Raw genomic sequence first — 20,000 nt, forward strand, 5'->3', positions numbered from 1 at the left:
GAGTCATTTGGCTCGTTGGAGCTGGAGTTTATCCCGGTTTCTATAGCGTGAAACGGACAATAGCAATTGCTTGCTTTCCTTTGGATAGGACGCTAGACTGTCGCAAAGTACCTTCCGCCACATCTAACAGACCCAGCTACCCATTCACTGCTGGGTGGATTTGGGGGGGGGGGTTCAGAAAAAAATCTCGACTGCACCCTTGCCTACCTACCTACCTACCTACCTACCTACCTACCTATCTATCTATCTACCTACCTACCTACCTACCTACCTACCTACCTACCTACCTACCTACCTACCTACCTACCTACCTACCTACCTACCTACCTACCTACCTACCTATCTATCTATCTATCTATCTATCTATCTATCTATCTATCTATCTATCTACCTACCTACCTACCTATCTATCTATCTATCTACCTATCTATCTATCTATCTATCTATCTATCTATCTATCTATCTACTACCTACTATCTATCTATCTATCTATCTATCTATCTATCTATCTATCTATCTATCTATCTATCTATCTATCTATCTATCTATCTATCTATCTATCTATCTATCTATCTATCTATCTATCTATCTACCTACCTACCTACCTACCTACCTACCTACCTACCTATCTATCTATCTATCTATCTATCTATCTACCTACCTACCTACCTACCTACCTATCTATCTATCTATCTATCTATCTATCTATCTATCTATCTATCTATCTATCTATCTATCTATCTATCTATCTATCTATCTACCTATCTATCTATCTATCTACCTATCTATCTATCTATCTATCTATCTACCTACCTACCTATCTATCTACCTATCTATCTATCTATCTACCTACCTACCTACCTACCTACCTACCTACCTATCTATCTATCTATCTATCTATCTACCTACCTACCTACCTACCTACCTACCTATCTATCTATCTATCTATCTATCTACCTACCTACCTACCTACCTATCTATCTATCTATCTATCTATCTATCTATCTATCTACCTACCTACCTATCTATCTATCTATCTATCTACCTACCTACCTACCTACCTACCTACCTACCTACCTACCTACCTACCTATCTATCTATCTATCTATCTATCTACCTACCTACCTACCTACCTATCTATCTATCTATCTACCTACCTACCTACCTACCTACCTATCTATCTATCTATCTACCTACCTACCTACCTACCTATCTATCTATCTATCTATCCATCCATCTATCCATGTATTTCAGGACTCCACCACCCCTGTCAGCGTCAGCCATGGAGGAGATGGAACGTCAGAAGCATCGACGAGGCAGCGGCAGTAAACACAAACACCACCACCCCGTCCACCACAAACGACAGCCTCACCAGCATCATCCTCATCACCACCACCACAACCACCACAACCACCACCACAGTTCCAACGCCAAACCCGTCACCACCACCACCACCGCTGGGGTCATCGTCGGCAGCAACAAAAAAAAGAGCAACAGCAACACCACCACCACCACCAACAACAACAACACGAGCAGCAGCGATGAGAATTTCGAGTCCCTAGAGGAAGAGCTCCTGTACGTGGCCAGGCATGGCAAGGAATCGAGGCTGCTGGGATTGTTGGTGGCGGCGGAGGAGGCGGATGAGGACGACAAACTCAACGTCAATTGTAAAGGTATTTGGTTTTCTGAAAAATACTTGAGTGAATGAATGAATAAATAAATAATAATAATAAAAAAAATAAAAATAAAAAAGAAAATAAACAAGCAAACCCCCCTCCCACTGCCAAAAAGGAAAAAAAAAAGAAAAAAAGAAAACAAAAATTTAACGAAGTCAAACAAAAGCAAGATTAAAACGAAACAAAATACAACAAAAAACAAAACGGCCAAGAAAAATCACACGAGAATGGACCAAGATTGATCCCAGGTGCAGTCGAGATATTTTTCTGACCCCCCCCCCCCCCTGTTGACCAAGCAGTGATTGTGTAAGATAAACATCTGAACAAGTATTTATGAAGGGTGCCAGACAAAGCAAGAAAGAAAAAAAAAATTAACATCCCAAAAAATCAGTCGAGCTCGACAGGGGATCGAACCAGAATATAGGTGTTAAAATTGTCGCAACTACAGGGAGCCTCTGTGGTGTAATGGTAGCACGTCTGACCGGTAATCAGAAGGTCTGAGGTTCGATCCCCAGTCGAGGTCGACTGATTTTTTGGGATGCTTTTCATGTTTTGTTTGTATTTTTCTTTCTTGCTTTGTCTGGTACCGTTTCATACACACTTGTTCAGATCTTTACCTTACACTGGTGCCAGCTCTCTGATTGGGTAGCTAAGTCTGTTCTATCAGACGGGAAATACTTTGCGATAGACTAGCCTCCTATCCAAATGATAGCAAGAAATTTCTATTGTCCTATTCACGCTATAGAAACCGGGATAAACTCTGGCGGTATGGGGTCTAATGGTTCTAAAAGGACGACTTCTTTGCGAACTGATTTGTAATTTGATTTTAAACAAGAAAATAGATCAAATCAATTTGGTGTAATGGAAAAGAATACAACAGAAACTAGTGGGAGAGGAAATTGGTTCAAGATTCTAAAGTTTATTTTTTAGACAATTGCCAATATAACTCATACAAGAATATAATATAGGAAGAAGACTATGGGAGTGGATTGGGCTGTGGCCTTCGTAAAGTTATGGCCTGATACTGACCAACAAATGACGTCAAAATGCCAGTCTTTTGCCACAAAAGAAAACAAATCGTGAGTTGTATTCAATAGTTCAGCCAATGAAATGACGTGTTTCCATGAGGTCTACTAACGACAATTCACTAAGCGGTGCAAAAACCAAATAATGACGTCAAACTGCCAGTCTTTTGGATTTCAGTGTCTGTCTATAACTTAACGACGGCAACGATTGGACACACGCTTAGAAAGAATGGCTCCACTATAACAAAGAAAGTATTGGACTGGAACCCTCAGGGCAGAAGATCAAGGGGAAGGCCACGAGGAACATGGAGGAGAATTAAAGAATCGGATATACAGAGAAATGATAAGACATGGAACGAGATTAAAAAAAAAAAAGTTATCTCAAGATAGAGAGGGATGGAAACTGTTTGTCTGTGGCCTGTACCCTGACCCAGGGTGAAAAAGGCAATGATAATAATGATGGTGTGATGTTATCAATTATCTGCGACCTTTGATAAGTTTATCAATCCATCTGCCTGTTTTGAACTATAAAAAAACTTACTTCCATGTTTGCGTGGCCTTGTCCATAGATAGACTCCATTTAGGGCAACAAATTTTGCGGATATCACTAGTACTTTGTGATTTGTAGTTCTGATAACCCAATTGCTTATGGGCCGATATTTGTATTGGAAATCTAAAGAAAAATAAAATTACGCAAAAAATTGTCCATTACAACAATGTTAAACCAGGCCCATAATTGTATTCGGATGCCAGACCTGCATATAAGTGCACGTCGGTGTATATTTATATATATAATCAAGAAATTATTTGAGTGAGAAAAAAAAATTTTTTTGTAGTGGTTGTCTATGACGTTATTGGGGAAATCCTGAAAATAACTGGTAAGGAAAGAGACGTGCACTTATTTACAGGTCTGATAACACAATTCATTAAGGGCTCATTGTTGTAATGGTAAACTTTTAAAATGACGCAAAAAGTTGTCCATTACAACAATGTTAAACTAGGCCCATAATTTCATTCGAATGTCAGACCTTCATATATGTATATATAAAATATAAATTAAATATAAATTGTATATTGTATCACTCACTTATATGTGGCCAAGACATATGTTTCTTCCAATTTATATTTTATATTAGCTTTAACCATCATTATCGAGCACTTTCGTATCTACGAGCACCCTACAACACTCATATTATATATATAATATATATATATATATATATATATATATATATATATATATATATATATATATATATATATATATATATATATATATCAAGAACAAAAAAAAATCTATTTTTGTGGTGGGTGGTTATGAAATTTTGGGGGAAATCCTGCAAAAAGCTGGTTAGGAAAGAGATATCGAGTGAAGTGTGGAAATCTTGTTGGCTTTGATCCAATCTTTTTCTATTTCCTACTAGCTAGAGATAAACCAATATTGTACACTTGACATCATTCTTTCGTCCTTCCCTCAATCTAATCAAATCAAATCACGTGTCAGTCTCACTCACTCACTAACTCATTAATCATCATAATCGTATATTGAACCCAAAAAAAAAATTTTAAAAAATAACAGCTGTCATCAGCACATTGTTGAGATTGTCTATCTATCTTAAATCACTTTGTTGTTTTACACACTGTACTAACTCTACTTTCTCTTTGACTTGACTATTTGTTTGTTGAGATTGTCTATCTATCTCAAATCACTTTGTTGTTTTACACACTGTACTGACTCTACTTTCTCTTTGACTTGACTGTTTGTTTGTTGAGATTGTCTATCTATCTCAAATCACTTTGTTGTTTTACACACTGTACTGACTCTACTTTCTCTTTGACTTGACTGTTTGTTTGTTGAGATTGTCTATCTATCTCAAATCACTTTGTTGTTTTACACACTGTACTGACTCTACTTTCTCTTTGACTTGACTGTTTGTTTGTTGAGATTGTCTATCTCAAATCACTTTGTTGTTTTACACACTGTACTGACTCTACTTTCTCTTTGACTTGACTGTTTGTTTGTTGAGATTGTCTATCTCAAATCACTTTGTTGTTTTACACACTGTACTAACTCTACTTTCTCTTTGACTTGACTGTTTGTTTGTTGAGATTGTCTATCTATCTCAAATCACTTTGTTGTTTTACACACTGTACTGACTCTACTTTCTCTTTGACTTGACTGTTTGTTTGTTGAGATTGTCTGTCTATCTCAAATCACTTTGTTGTTTTACACACTGTACTGACTCTACTTTCTCTTTGACTTGACTGTTTGTTTGTTGAGATTGTCTATCTATCTCAAATCACTTTGTTGTTTTACACACTGTACTAACTCTACTTTCTCTTTGACTTGACTGTTTGTTTGTTGAGATTGTCTATCTCAAATCACTTTGTTGTTTTACACACTGTACTAACTCTACTTTCTCTTTGACTTGACTGTTTGTTTGTTGAGATTGTCTATCTATCTCAAATCACTTTGTTGTTTTACACACTGTACTGACTCTACTTTCTCTTTGACTTGACTGTTTGTTTGTTGAGATTGTCTGTCTATCTCAAATCACTTTGTTGTTTACACACTGTACTGACTCTACTTTCTCTTTGACTTGACTGTTTGTTTGTTGAGATTGTCTATCTATCTCAAATCACTTTGTTGTTTTACACACTGTACTAACTCTACTTTCTCTTTGACTTGACTGTTTGTTTGTTGAGATTGTCTGTCTATCTCAAATCACTTTGTTGTTTTACACACTGTACTAACTCTACTTTCTCTTTGACTTGACTGTTTGTTTGTTGAGATTGTCTATCTCAAATCACTTTGTTGTTTTACACACTGTACTAACTCTACTTTCTCTTTGACTTGACTGTTTGTTTGTTGAGATTGTCTATCTATCTCAAATCACTTTGTTGTTTTACACACTGTACTAACTCTACTTTCTCTTTGACTTGACTGTTTGTTTGTTGAGATTGTCTATCTCAAATCACTTTGTTGTTTTACACACTGTACTGACTCTACTTTCTCTTTGACTTGACTGTTTGTTTGTTTAGATTGTCTATCTCAAATCACTTTGTTGTTTTACACACTGTACTGACTCTACTTTCTCTTTGACTTGACTATTTGTTTGTTGAGATTGTCTATCTCAAATCACTTTGTTGTTTTACACACAGTACTGACTCTACTTTCTCTTTGACTTGACTGTTTGTTTGTTGAGATTGTCTATCTATCTCAAATCACTTTGTTGTTTTACACACTGTACTAACTCTACTTTCTCTTTGACTTGACTGTTTGTTTGTTGAGATTGTCTATCTATCTCAAATCACTTTGTTGTTTTACACACTGTACTAACTCTACTTTCTCTTTGACTTGACTGTTTGTTTGTTGAGATTGTCTATCTTAAATCACTTTGTTGTTTTACACACTGTACTAACTCTACTTTCTCTTTGACTTGACTGTTTGTTTGTTGAGATTGTCTATCTACTCAAATCACTTTGTTGTTTTACACACTGTACTACTCTACTTTTCTCTTTGACTTGACTGTTTGTTTGTTGAGATTGTCTATCTTAAATCACTTTGTTGTTTTACACACACTGTACTAACTCTACTTTCTCTTTGACTTGACTGTTTGTTTGTTGAGATTGTCTATCTATCTCAAATCACTTTGTTGTTTTACACACTGTACTAACTCTACTTTCTCTTTGACTTGACTGTTTGTTTGTTGAGATTGTCTATCTCAAATCACTTTGTTGTTTTACACACTGTACTAACTCTACTTTCTCTTTGACTTGACTGTTTGTTTGTTGAGATTGTCTATCATCTCAAATCACTTTGTTGTTTTACACACTGTACTAACTCTACTTTCTCTTTGACTTGACTGTTTGTTTGTTGAGATTGTCTATCTCAAATCACTTTGTTGTTTTACACACTGTACTGACTCTACTTTCTCTTTGACTTGACTGTTTGTTTGTTGAGATTGTCTATCTCAAATCACTTTGTTGTTTTACACACTGTACTGACTCTACTTTCTCTTTGACTTGACTGTTTGTTTGTTGAGATTGTCTATCTCAAATCACTTTGTTGTTTTACACACGTACTGACTCTACTTTCTCTTTGACTTGACTGTTTGTTTGTTGAGATTGTCTATCTCAATCACTTTGTTGTTTTACACACTGTACTGACTCTACTTTCTCTTGACTTGACTGTTTGTTTGTTGAGATTGTCTATCTCAAATCACTTGTTGTTTTACACACAGTACTACTCTACTTTCTCTTTGACTTGACTGTTTGTTTGTTGAGATTGTCATCTATCTCAAATCACTTTGTTGTTTTACACACTGTACTACTCTACTTTCTCTTTGACTTGACTGTTTGTTTGTTGAGATTGTCTATCATCTCAAATCACTTTGTTGTTTTACACACTGTACTGACTCTACTTTCTCTTGACTTGACTGTTTGTTTGTTAGATTGTCTATCTCAAATCACTTTGTTGTTTTACACACTGTACTGACTCTACTTTCTCTTTGACTTGACTATTTGTTTGTTGAGATTGTCTATCTCAAATCACTTTGTTGTTTTACACACTGTACTACTCTACTTTCTCTTTGACTTGACTGTTTGTTTGTTGAGATTGTCTATCTCAAATCACTTTGTTGTTTTACACACTGTACTGACTCTACTTTCTCTTTGACTTGACTGTTTGTTTGTTAGATTGTCTATCTCAAATCACTTTGTTGTTTTACACACTGTACTGACTCTACTTTCTCTTGACTTGACTATTTGTTTGTTGAGATTGTCTATCTCAAATCACTTTGTTGTTTTACACACTGTACTGACTCTACTTTCTCTTTGACTTGACTGTTTGTTTGTTGAGATTGTCTATCTCAAATCACTTTGTTGTTTTACACACGTACTAACTCTACTTTCTCTTTGACTTGACTGTTTGTTTGTTGAGATTGTCTATCTCAATCACTTTGTTGTTTTACACACTGTACTACTCACTTCTCTTGACTTGACTTTGTTTGTTGAATGTCTTCTCAATCATTTGTTGTTACACACTGTACTGCTCTACTTTCTCTTTACTGACTGTTTGTTTGTTGAGATTGTCTATCTCAATCATTTGTTGTTTCACACTGTACTACCACTTTCTCTTTGACTTGATGTTTGTTTGTTGAATTGTCTTCTCAAATCACTTGTGTTTTACACACGTACTATCTACTTTCTCTTTGACTTGACTTTTGTTTTTGAATTGTCTATCTCAAATCACTTTGGTTACACACTAGACTTACTTCTCTTTGATTGACTTTTGTTGTTGAATTGCTATCTCAAATCATTTGTTGTTTTACACACTGTACTACTCTTTCTCTTGACTGACTGTTTGTTTGTTGAATTGTCTATCTAAATACTTTGTTTTTTACACACGTACACCACTTTCCTTTGACTGACTGTTGTTTGTTGAGATTGTCTATTCAAATACTTTGTGTTTTACACACTGTACTACTCTACTTCCTTGACTTGACTTTGTTTGTTGAGATGTCTATCTCAAATCACTTGTTGTTTACACACTGTACTGACTCTACTTTCTCTTGACTGACTTTGTTTGATGTCTATCTCAAATCACTTTGTTGTTTACACACGTACACTTACTTTCTCTTTGACTTGACTTTTGTTGTTGAGATTGCTATCTCATCACTTTGTGTTTACACACGTACAACTTCTTTCTTGACTTGACGTTTTGTTGAGATTGTCTATCTCAAATCACTTTGTTGTTTACACACGTACTGACTCTACTTCTCTTTGACTTGACTGTTGTTTGTGAATTGTCTACTCAAATCACTTTGTGTTTTACACACGTATACTCTACTTTCTCTTTGACTTGACTGTTGTTGTTGGATGCTATCCAAATCACTTTGTTGTTTTACACACGTACTACTCTACTTTCTCTTTGACTTGATGTTTGTTTGTTAGATTGTCTATCTATCTCAAATCACTTTGTTGTTTTACACACTGTACTAACTCTACTTTCTCTTTGACTTGACTGTTTGTTTGTTGAGATTGTCTATCTCAAATCACTTTGTTGTTTTACACACTGTACTACTCTACTTTCTCTTTGACTTGACTGTTTGTTTGTTGAGATTGTCTATCTCAAATCACTTTGTTGTTTTACACACTGTACTAACTCTACTTTCTCTTTGACTTGACTTTTGTTTGTTGAATTGTCTATCTCAAATCACTTTTTGTTTTACACACTGTACTAACTTACTTTCTCTTTGACTTACTTTTGTTTGTTAGATTGTCTATCTATCTCAAATCACTTTGTTGTTTTAACACCTGTACTAACTCTACTTTCTCTTTGACTTGACTGTTTTTTGTTGAGATTGTTCTATCTCAAATCACTTTGTTGTTTTACACACTGTACTAACTCTACTTTCTCTTTGACTTGACTGTTTGTTTGTTGAGATTGTCTATCTATCTCAAATCACTTTGTTGTTTTAACAACACAGTGTTGTGAGATGTATCTTCTCAAACTTGTTCACACTACTACCACTTCTTTGACTGAGTGTTTTAATGTCTATCAATCACTTTTTTTACTGTACACTTACTTTTCTGCTTGTTTGTCTTAACTTGTTTAACACGTCTATCTTTCTTTATACTTTTTTTAATTTACCTCTCTTTTTTTTACACGATACTCTTCCTCTACTGTTTTTTGATCACTCAATCATTGTTTACACGTTCACTTTCTTGCTGCTTTGTGATGTATCTCAAACACTTGTGTTACCTATAACTACTTCTTGACTTGCGTTGTTTGAGTGCTATCTCAATACTGTTTAACACTACTTCTTTTCTTTGATAGTTGTTGTAATGTTATCCAATCTTTTTTTTTAAAAGTCTCTTCTTGACGTTGTTTTGAATGTCACAAACACTTGTGTTTCCAGTACATCTTTCTCTACTATGTTGTTGTATTTTCAATCACTTTGTGTTACACGACTACTCTTCTCTTGCTTGACTTTTTGTTATTCTATATCACTTGTGTTCAACGACTTTCTTGATATTGTTGTTGAGATTGTCTATTCAAATCACTTTGTGTTTACACACGTACTACTCACTTCTCTTTACTGACTGTTTGTTGTTGAATGTCTCCAAATCACTTTGTTTTACACACTGTACACTCTACTTTCTCTTGACTTGAGTTTGTTGTGAGATTGTCTATCTCAAATCACTTTTTTACACACGTACTACTCTACTTTCTCTTTGACTTGACTGTTTGTTTGTTGAGATTGTCTTCTCAAATCACTTTGTTGTTTCACACTACTACTACTCTCTGACTGACTGTTGTTTGTTGAATTGTCTATCTCAAATCCTTGTGTTTACACATACTAACTTACTTCTCTTTGACTGACTGTTGTTGTTGGATGTCTACTAATCACTTGTGTTTTACACACGTACACCTCTTTCTCTTTGACTTGACTGTTTGTTTGTTGAGATTGTCTATCTCAATCATTTGTTGTTTTAACACTTCTACTCTACTTCTCTTGACTTGATGTTTTTGTTGAGATTGTCTATCTATCTAAATACTTTGTTGTTATTACACACTGTACTAACTCTACTTTCCTCTTGACTTGACTGTTTGTTTGTTGAGATTGTCTATTCTATCAATCACTTTGTTGTTTTACACACGACTGTTTGTTGTTGAATTGTCTACTATCTCAAATCACTTTGTTGTTTTAACACACTGTACTACTCTACTTTCTCTTTGACTTGACTGTTTGTTTGTTGAGATGTCTATCTATCTCAAATCACTTTGTTGTTTTACACACTGTACTACTCTACTTTCTCTTGACTTGACTGTTTGTTTGTTGAGATTGTCTATCTCAAATCACTTTGTTGTTTTACACACTGTACTACTCTACTTTCTCTTTGACTTGACTGTTTGTTTGTTGAATTGTCTATCATCTCAAATCACTTTGTTGTTTTACACACTGTACTAACTCTACTTTCTCTTTGACTTGACTGTTGTTTGTTGAGATTGTCTATCTCAAATCACTTTGTTGTTTTACACACGTACTGACTCTACTTTCTCTTTGACTTGACTGTTTGTTTGTTGAGATTGTCTATCTCAAATCACTTTGTTGTTTTACACACTGTACTACTACTTTCTCTTTGACTTGACTGTTTGTTTGTTGAGATTGTCTATCTCAAATCACTTTGTTGTTTTACACACTGTACTACTCTACTTTCTCTTTGACTTGACTGTTTGTTTGTGAGATTGTCTATCTCAAATCACTTGTTGTTTTACACACTGTACTACCTACTTTCTCTTGACTTGACTGTTTGTTTGTTGAGTTGTCTATCTATCTCAAATCACTTTGTGTTTTACACACTGTACTGACTCTACTTTCTCTTTGACTTGACTGTTGTTTGTTGAATTGCTATCATCTCAAATCACTTTGTTGTTTTACACACTGTACTAACTCTACTTTCTCTTTGACTTGACTGTTTGTTTGTTGAGATTGTCTTATCTCAAATCACTTTGTTGTTTTACACACTGTACTAACTCTACTTTCTCTTTGACTTGACTGTTTGTTTGTTGAGATTGTCTATCTCAAATCACTTTGTTGTTTTACACACTGTACTACTCTACTTTCTCTTTGACTTGACTGTTTGTTTGTTGAGATTGCTTCTATCTCAAATCACTTTGTTGTTTTACACACTGTACTGACTCTACTTTCTCTTGACTTGACTGTTTGTTGTTGAGATTGTCTATTCTCAAATCACTTTGTTGTTTTAACACTGTACTACTCTACTTTCTCTTTGACTTGACTGTTTGTTGTTGAGATGTCTATATCTCAAATCACTTTGTTGTTTTACACACGTACTACTCTACTTTTCTTTGACTTGACTGTTTGTTTGTTGAGATTGTTCTATCTCAAATCACTTTGTTGTTTTACACACTGTACTAACTCTACTTTCTCTTTGACTTGACTGTTTGTTTGTTGAGATTGTCTAATCTCAAATCACTTGTTGTTTTACACACTGTACTACTCTACTTTCTCTTTGACTGACTGTTTGTTTGTTGAGATTGTCTATCTATCTCAAATCACTTTGTTGTTTTACACACTGTACTACTCTACTTTCTCTTTGACTTGACTGTTTGTTTGTTGAGATTGTCTATCTATCTCAAATCACTTTGTTGTTTTACACACTGTACTGAACTCTACTTTCTCTTTTGACTTGACTGTTGTTGTTGAGATTGTCTATCTATTCAAATCACTGTTGTTTTTACACACTGTACTACTCTACTTCTCTCTTTGACTTGACTGTTTGTTTGTTGAGATTGTCTATCTATCTCAAATCACTTTGTTGTTTTACACACTGTAAGGACTCTACTTTCTCTTTTGACTACTTTTTTGACTTGGTTTGTTTGTTGAGATGTGTCTATCTCAAATCACTTTGTTGTTTTACACACTGTACTGACTCTACTTTCTCTTTGACTTGACTGTTTGTTTGTTGAGATGTCTATCTAATCATGCATACTCAATCCTTTTGGTTGTTTTTTTACTACACTGGTACACACTGTACTACTCTACTTTCTCTTTGACTTGACTGTTTGTTTGTTTTGATTGTCTTTATCTCAAATCACTTTGTTGTTTTACACACTGTACTAACTCTACTTTCTCTTTGACTTGACTGTTTGTTTGTTGAGATTGTCTATCTATCTCAAATCACTTTGTTGTTTTACACACTGTACTAACTCTACTTCTCTTTGACTTGACTGTTTGTTTGTTGAGATTGTCTATCTATCTCAATCACTTTGTTGTTTTACACACTGTACTAACTCTACTTTCTCTTTGACTTGACTGTTTGTTTGTTGAGATTGTCTTATCTCAAATCACTTGTTGTTTTACACAGTACTGACTCTACTTTCTCTTGACTTGACTGTTTTTGTTGAGATTGTCTATCTATCCAAATCACTTTGTTGTTTTACACACTGTACTACTCTACTTTCTCTTTGACTTGACTGTTTGTTTGTTGAGATTGTCTATCTATCTCAAATCACTTTGTTGTTTTACACACTGTACTGACTCTACTTTCTCTTTGACTTGACTGTTTGTTTGTTGAGATTGTCTACTATCTCAAATCACTTTGTTGTTTTACACAACTGTACTACTCTACTTTCTCTTTACTTGACTGTTTGTTTGTTGAATTGTCTATCTATCTCAAATCACTTTGTTGTTTTACACACTGTACTGACTCTACTTTCTCTTTGACTTGACTGTTGTTTGTTGAGATTGTCTATCTTCCAAATCACTTTGTTTTTTTACACACTGTACTGACTCTACTTTCTCTTTGACTTGACTGTTTGTTTGTTGAGATTGTCTATATCTCAAATCACTTTGTTGTTTTACACACTGTACTGAACTCTACTTTCTCTTTGACTTGACTGTTTGTTTGTTGAGATTGTCTATCTATCTCAAATCACTTTGTTGTTTTACACACTGTACTAACTCTACTTTCTCTTTGACTTGACTGTTTGTTTGTTGAGATTGTCTATCTATCTCAAATCACTTTGTTGTTTTACACACTGTACTACTCTACTTTCTCTTTGACTTGACTGTTTGTTTGTTGAGATTGTCTATCTATCTCAAATCACTTTGTTGTTTTAACACACTGTACTAAATCTCTACTTTCTCTTTGACTTGACTGTTTGTTTGTTGAGATTGTCTATCTCAAATCACTTTGTTGTTTTACACACTGTACTAACTCTACTTTCTCTTTGACTTGACTGTTTGTTTTGTTGAGATTGTCTATCTATCTCAAATCACTTTGTTGTTTTACACACTGTACAACTCTACTTTCTCTTTGACTTGACTGTTTGTTTGTTGAGATTGTCTATCTCAAATCACTTTGTTGTTTTTACACACACTGACTAACTCTACTTTCTCTTTGACTTGACTTTTGTTTGTTGAGATTGTCTATCTCAAATCACTTTGTTGTTTTACACACTGTACTGACTCTACTTTCTTCTTGACTTGACTGTTTGTTTGTTGAGATTGTCTATCTATCTCAAATCACTTTGTTGTTTTACACACGTACTGACTCTACTTTCTCTTTGACTTGACTGTTTGTTTGTTGAGATTGTCTATCTATCTCAAATCACTTTGTTGTTTTTAACACACTGTACTACTCTACTTTCTCTTTGACTTGACTGTTTTGTTTGTTGAGATTGTCTCTATCTCAAATCACTTTGTTGTTTTACCACACAGTACTACTCTACTTTCTCTTTGACTTGACTGTTTGTTTGTTGAGATTGTCTATCATCTCAAATCACTTTGTTGTTTTTAACACACTGTACTAGACTCTACTTTCTCTTTGACTTGACTGTTTGTTTTTGAGATTGTCTATCTATCTCAAATCACTTTGTTGTTTTACACACTGTACTGACTCTACTTTCTCTTTGACTTGACTGTTTTTTGTTGAGATTGTCTATCTATCTCAAATCACTTTGTTGTTTTACACACTGTACTAACTCTACTTCTCTTTGACTTGACTGTTTGTTTGTTGAGATTGTCTATCTATCTCAAATCACTTTGTTGTTTTACACACTGTACTAACTCTACTTTCTCTTTGACTTGACTGTTTGTTTGTTTGAGATTCTGTCTATCTCAAATCACTTTGTTGTTTTACACACTGTACTAACTCTACTTTCTCTTTGACTTGACTGTTGTTTGTTGAGATTGTCTATCTATCTCAAATCACTTTGTTGTTTTACACACTGTACTGACTCTACTTTCTCTTTGACTTGACTGTTTGTTGTTGAGATTGTCTATCTACTCTCAAATCACTTGTTGTTTTACACACTGTACTAACTCTACTTCTCTTTGACTTGACTGTTTGTTGTTGAGATTGTCTGATCTATACTCAAATCACTTTGTTGTTTTACCACACAGTACTAACTCTACTTTCTCTTTGACTTGACTATTTGTTTGTTGAATTGTCTATCTCAAATCACTTTGTTGTTTTACACACTGTACTGACTCTACTTTCTCTTTGACTTGACTGTTTGTTTGTTGAGATTGTCTATCTCAAATCACTTTGTTGTTTTACACACTGTACTGACTCTACTTTCTCTTTGACTTGACTGTTTGTTTGTTGAGATTGTCTATCTATCTCAAATCACTTTGTTGTTTTACACACTGTACTAACTCTACTTTCTCTTTGACTTGACTGTTTGTTTGTTGAGATTGTCTATCTCAAATCACTTTGTTGTTTTACACACTGTACTGACTCTACTTTCTCTTTGACTTGACTGTTTGTTTGTTTAGATTGTCTATCTATCTCAAATCACTTTGTTGTTTTACACACTGTACTAACTCTACTTTCTCTTTGACTTGACTGTTTGTTTGTTGAGATTGTCTATCTCAAATCACTTTGTTGTTTTACACACTGTACTAACTCTACTTTCTCTTTGACTTGACTGTTTGTTTGTTGAGATTGTCTATCTCAAATCACTTTGTTGTTTTACACACAGTACTAACTCTACTTTCTCTTTGACTTGACTGTTTGTTTGTTGAGATTGTCTATCTCAAATCACTTTGTTGTTTTACACACAGTACTGACTCTACTTTCTCTTTGACTTGACTGTTTGTTTGTTGAGATTGTCTATCTCAAATCACTTTGTTGTTTTACACACTGTACTAACTCTACTTTCTCTTTGACTTGACTGTTTGTTTGTTGAGATTGTCTATCTCAAATCACTTTGTTGTTTTACACACTGTACTAACTCTACTTTCTCTTTGACTTGACTATTTGTTTGTTGAGATTGTCTATCTCAAATCACTTTGTTGTTTTACACACAGTACTAACTCTACTTTCTCTTTGACTTGACTATTTGTTTGTTGAGATTGTCTATCTCAAATCACTTTGTTGTTTTACACACAGTACTAACTCTACTTCTCTTTGACTTGACTATTTGTTTGTTGAGATTGTCTATCTCAATCACTTTGTTGTTTTACACACAGTACTAACTCTACTTTCTCTTTGACTTGACTGTTTGTTTGTTGAGATTGTCTATCTCAAATCACTTTGTTGTTTTACACACTGTACTAACTCTACTTTCTCTTTGACTTGACTATTTGTTTGTTGAGATTGTCTATCTCAAATCACTTTGTTGTTTTACACACAGTACTAACTCTACTTTCTCTTTGACTTGACTATTTGTTTGTTGAGATTGTCTATCTATCTCAAATCACTTTGTTGTTTTACACACTGTACTGACTCTACTTTCTCTTTGACTTGACTATTTGTTTGTTGAGATTGTCTATCTCAAATCACGTTCTTGTTTTACACACTGTACTAACTCTACTTTCTCTTTGACTTGACTGTTTGTTTGTTGAGATTGTCTATCTCAAATCACTTTGTTGTTTTACACACTGTACTAACTCTACTTTCTCTTTGACTTGACTGTTTGTTTGTTGAGATTGTCTATCTCAAATCACTTTGTTGTTTTACACACTGTACTGACTCTACTTTCTCTTTGACTTGACTGTTTGTTTGTTGAGATTGTCTGTCTATCTCAAATCACTTTGTTGTTTTACACACTGTACTAACTCTACTTTCTCTTTGACTTGACTGTTTGTTTGTTGAGATTGTCTATCTATCTCAAATCACTTTGTTGTTTTACACACAGTACTGACTCTACTTTCTCTTTGACTTGACTGTTTGTTTGTTGAGATTGTCTATCTATCTCAAATCACTTTCTTGTTTTACACACAGTACTAACTCTACTTTCTCTTTGACTTGACTGTTTGTTGAGCGTGTCTATCAGTCTTGAATCACTTCTTGTTTTACACTCTGTACTGTATGTACTTTCTCTTTACTTTACTGTGGAACTGACTGGTTGGTCAACGAGGTTAGCGATGTTGGTTGATTAGCGGGACTTGAGGGTAAGTTCTTGATTTATATATAGATTATAGACGTCTCGGGACAACCTGTGATGATTAATGTTTGTTATAAGAAAAAAAATAATAACTGAACTACACTAAGCAAAAAACAAACCAAACTTCAATACAATAAAAAAAAACCCTCAATAAACAAACAAACAACAAAAACCACAATAAGAAAAATACAACCAAGAAAAACCAAAACCCAATCAAATACTAAAGAACAACACCCATCCCTCCATAAAAAAAACCCCCGATAAAATAAATTAAAACAGACAAAATAACACACACACACACACACACACACACACACACAAACAACCCCCCACCAAAAAAAAAACAAAAACAAACAAAAACAAAAACAAACAAACAAAAGAACATCCCCAAAACTCCAAACAAAAAACAATCAAACACACACACACACACTAAAAAATAAATGAAAAGTTTTCCCCTTCATCATCACAGCGGTCAATCTGACGTGCACTTATTTGTATGTAAAAACTATGTGTATTTATTTATATATTAAAAAAAAATCTTCTTCGTTTAATTTCCCCCCAGGGAGCCAAAAGAACAACAGAGGGTGGACGCCGTTACATCTGGCAGCTTATTTTGGGCAGGAGTCATCCGTCAGACTTTTACTGGAGGTAGGTTGTTCAAAAGTAGTCCTTCATGTTCAAAAGTAGTCCTTCGTGTTCAAAAGTAGTCCTTTGTGTTCAAAAGTAGTCCTTCATGTTCAAAAGTAGTCCTTCATGTTCAGAAGTAGTCCTTCATGTTCAAAAGTAGTCCTTCATGTTCAAAAGTAGTCCTTCATGTTCAGAAGTAGTCCTTCATGTTCAGAAGTAGTCCTTCATGTTCAAAATTATTCTTTTATGTTCAGAAGTAGTCCTTCATGTTCACAATTATTCTTTCATGTTCAAAAGTAGTCCTTCATGTTCAAAAGTAGTCCTTCATGTTCAAAAGTAGTCCTTCATGTTCAGAAGTAGTCCTTCATGTTCAGAAGTAGTCTTTCATGTTCAAAATTATTCTTTTATGTTCAAAAGTAGTCCTTCATGTTCAAAAGTAGTCCTTCATGTTCAGAAGTAGTCCTTCATGTTCAAAAGTAGTCCTTCATGTTCAAAAGTAGTCCTTCATGTTCAAAAGTAGTCCTTCATGTTCAAAAGTAGTCCTTCATGTTCAAAAGTAGTCCTTCATGTTCAAAAGTAGTCCTTCATGTTCAAAAGGAGTCCTTCATGTTCAAAAGTAGTCCTTCATGTTCAAAAGTAGTCCTTCATGTTCAGAAGTAGTCCGTCATGTTCAAAAGTAGTCCTTCATGTTCAGAAGTAGTCCTTCATGTTCAAAAGGAGTCCTTCATGTTCAAAAGTAGTCCTTCATGTTCAAAAGTAGTCCTTCATGTTCACAATTATTCTTTCATGTTCAAAAGGAGTCCTTCATGTTCAAAAGTAGTCCTTCATGTTCACAATTATTCTTTCATGTTCAGAAGTAGTCCTTCATGTTCAAAAGTAGTCCTTCATGTTCAGAAGTAGTCCTTCATGTTCAAAAGTAGTCCTTCATGTTCAAAAGTAGTCCTTCATGTTCAAAAGGAGTCCTTCATGTTCAAAAGGAGTCCTTCATGTTCAGAAGTAGTCCTTCATGTTCAAAAGTAGAACTCACAGAGCCGTGTTAAGCCCATGGAGCACCAGGGCTTATTACACAGTTTTTGTAGCGTGATACGGACAGTAGCAATTGTTTGCTTACCTTTGAATTGGACGTTAGTCTATCGCAAAGTACTTTACCCACCAGATCTAACAAATCCACTGCTGGATGGACTTGTACATCGGTCAGAAAAAAGTCTGGATTTCAGCTGGAATGGATCTTGGTCCCTTTGTGTGTGTGTGTGTGTGTGGAGGTACCGATAGCTCAGTTGGTAGAGCACTCGCTTTACTCGCAAAGGGACTGAAATTGATCTCGAGTGCAGTCGAGATTTTTTTCTGACCCCCCTGTCCACCCAGCAGTGATTGGGTAGCTGGGTCTGTTAGATATGGCAGAAAGTACTTTAGTCCTGTCCTTGTCAGTGTTTCATCAGGTCTTCGACAGACATGCCCCAACCATTGCCATCTTCTCCTTTTATTGAGACTCTCCAGAGACTCCACCCCAACTCTCACTTTCAGGTCGTCGTTTGAGATTGTGTTTGGCCAGAATATCTCGAAGATTCATCGTAAACATTTGTTTTGAAATACTTGCAATTTTCTGGAAGATATTCTCTACGATTTTCCAACATTCTGATTCATAGAACAAAACGACCAAGACATTACTCTTACAAATCTTTATTTTATATACATATATATATCTACATACAGCTTAAGATAAACATTGAAAGTAATAAAATTGATTTTACCAAAAAAAAAATTTCATTTTCTTTTCTAGTTTGGTGCTCGAGTCAATATCCTGAATTCCTGTGGGGAAAGTTCTTTACATCTGGCGTCCTACACAGGAAGGGAGGTAAGATTTGTATGTGTGTGTGTGTGTGTGTGTGTGTGTGTGGGTGCTATGTGTTTTAGGGAAATACTCACAGAGTTGCCAATTTTCCGTATATTTACGGAATTCAGTATTCAGTTTTAAACCCTCAGTATATTTTCACATCACCCGCGTAACTGAAAAAACATTGGTGGGGTTCCTGACCTCCCATAGTGGGCAGGGAGGTAGTTGTTGTGTCTTCTATCCCCCTGTATCTGTTTTCCACTTTGCTTTCTGTCTTTGTCTTGGAATGGATTACTTAGTTTTGTCCTGGCTCTGGCCGGATACCTTGGCTGGGAGGGAAACAGTCAAATGTATAGTTAGTTTTGGGAGATTATATTTTTTTTTTAAATCATCTCTCTGTTATGTACTGATTTTTAAAAACATATAATTTGTAAACATTTGATTGTATTCCTCTTAGTGGGATCTTGTGCTGGTGTCTGGGTGAGACTTTTAGGTGGTCTCAAACTAAGTACTTTGATAGTGTGCTCTTGGAATCTACATCTGTTTCCTATTTGAACCAATTCTCCTTTGTCTTACCTTTTCTTGGGTGCTTTAATTGTAATTCTAGAACTTTTTACTATCCCATTTTCTTCCTTTTTACTGGTGCTGATATGACCTTAATGTGTTGCAAGCGCCGTAAAACCCTTAAAAACAAACAAAAACAAAGAAAACTGAAAAAATAAAATGTTATACTGGAGTTGAGTGCTCAGAAAAGGTGGTCAATGTGTTTTAAGGTTTATGTCTAGTCTGTTAAGACGACTTTAGTGAGAACTAATAACCCGACTGGCTGTTTAAAGACAACAACAAACAAAGAGCTGGGTGATGGACAATTCTACACATCACAAACTCCATCAAATTCACAAACAGGCAAACAA

The 20,000-nt window shown here is 34.9% G+C and overlaps 1 protein-coding gene across 1 annotated transcript in view; it reads left to right on the plus strand.

Annotated features, from left to right (window-relative positions):
• The window catches only part of LOC144956545 (oxysterol-binding protein-related protein 1-like), a gene marked incomplete at its 3' end in the record, with an annotated part of 39,559 nt that overhangs the window by 17,789 nt on the left and 1,770 nt on the right, over positions 1 to 20,000 (plus strand). Inside the window, 3 exon segments of the mRNA XM_078887104.1 lie at positions 1,255 to 1,673; positions 17,188 to 17,273; positions 19,033 to 19,107. Of these exon segments, the coding sequence (XP_078743230.1) occupies positions 1,283 to 1,673; positions 17,188 to 17,273; positions 19,033 to 19,107 (552 nt within the window).

Source organism: Berghia stephanieae, chromosome 11 (assembly GCF_034508935.2).
Source record: "Berghia stephanieae isolate SIO BIC M18660-M18661 chromosome 11, UCSD_Bste_1.3, whole genome shotgun sequence".
NCBI classification, from domain to species: Eukaryota; Metazoa; Mollusca; class Gastropoda; order Nudibranchia; family Aeolidiidae; genus Berghia; species Berghia stephanieae.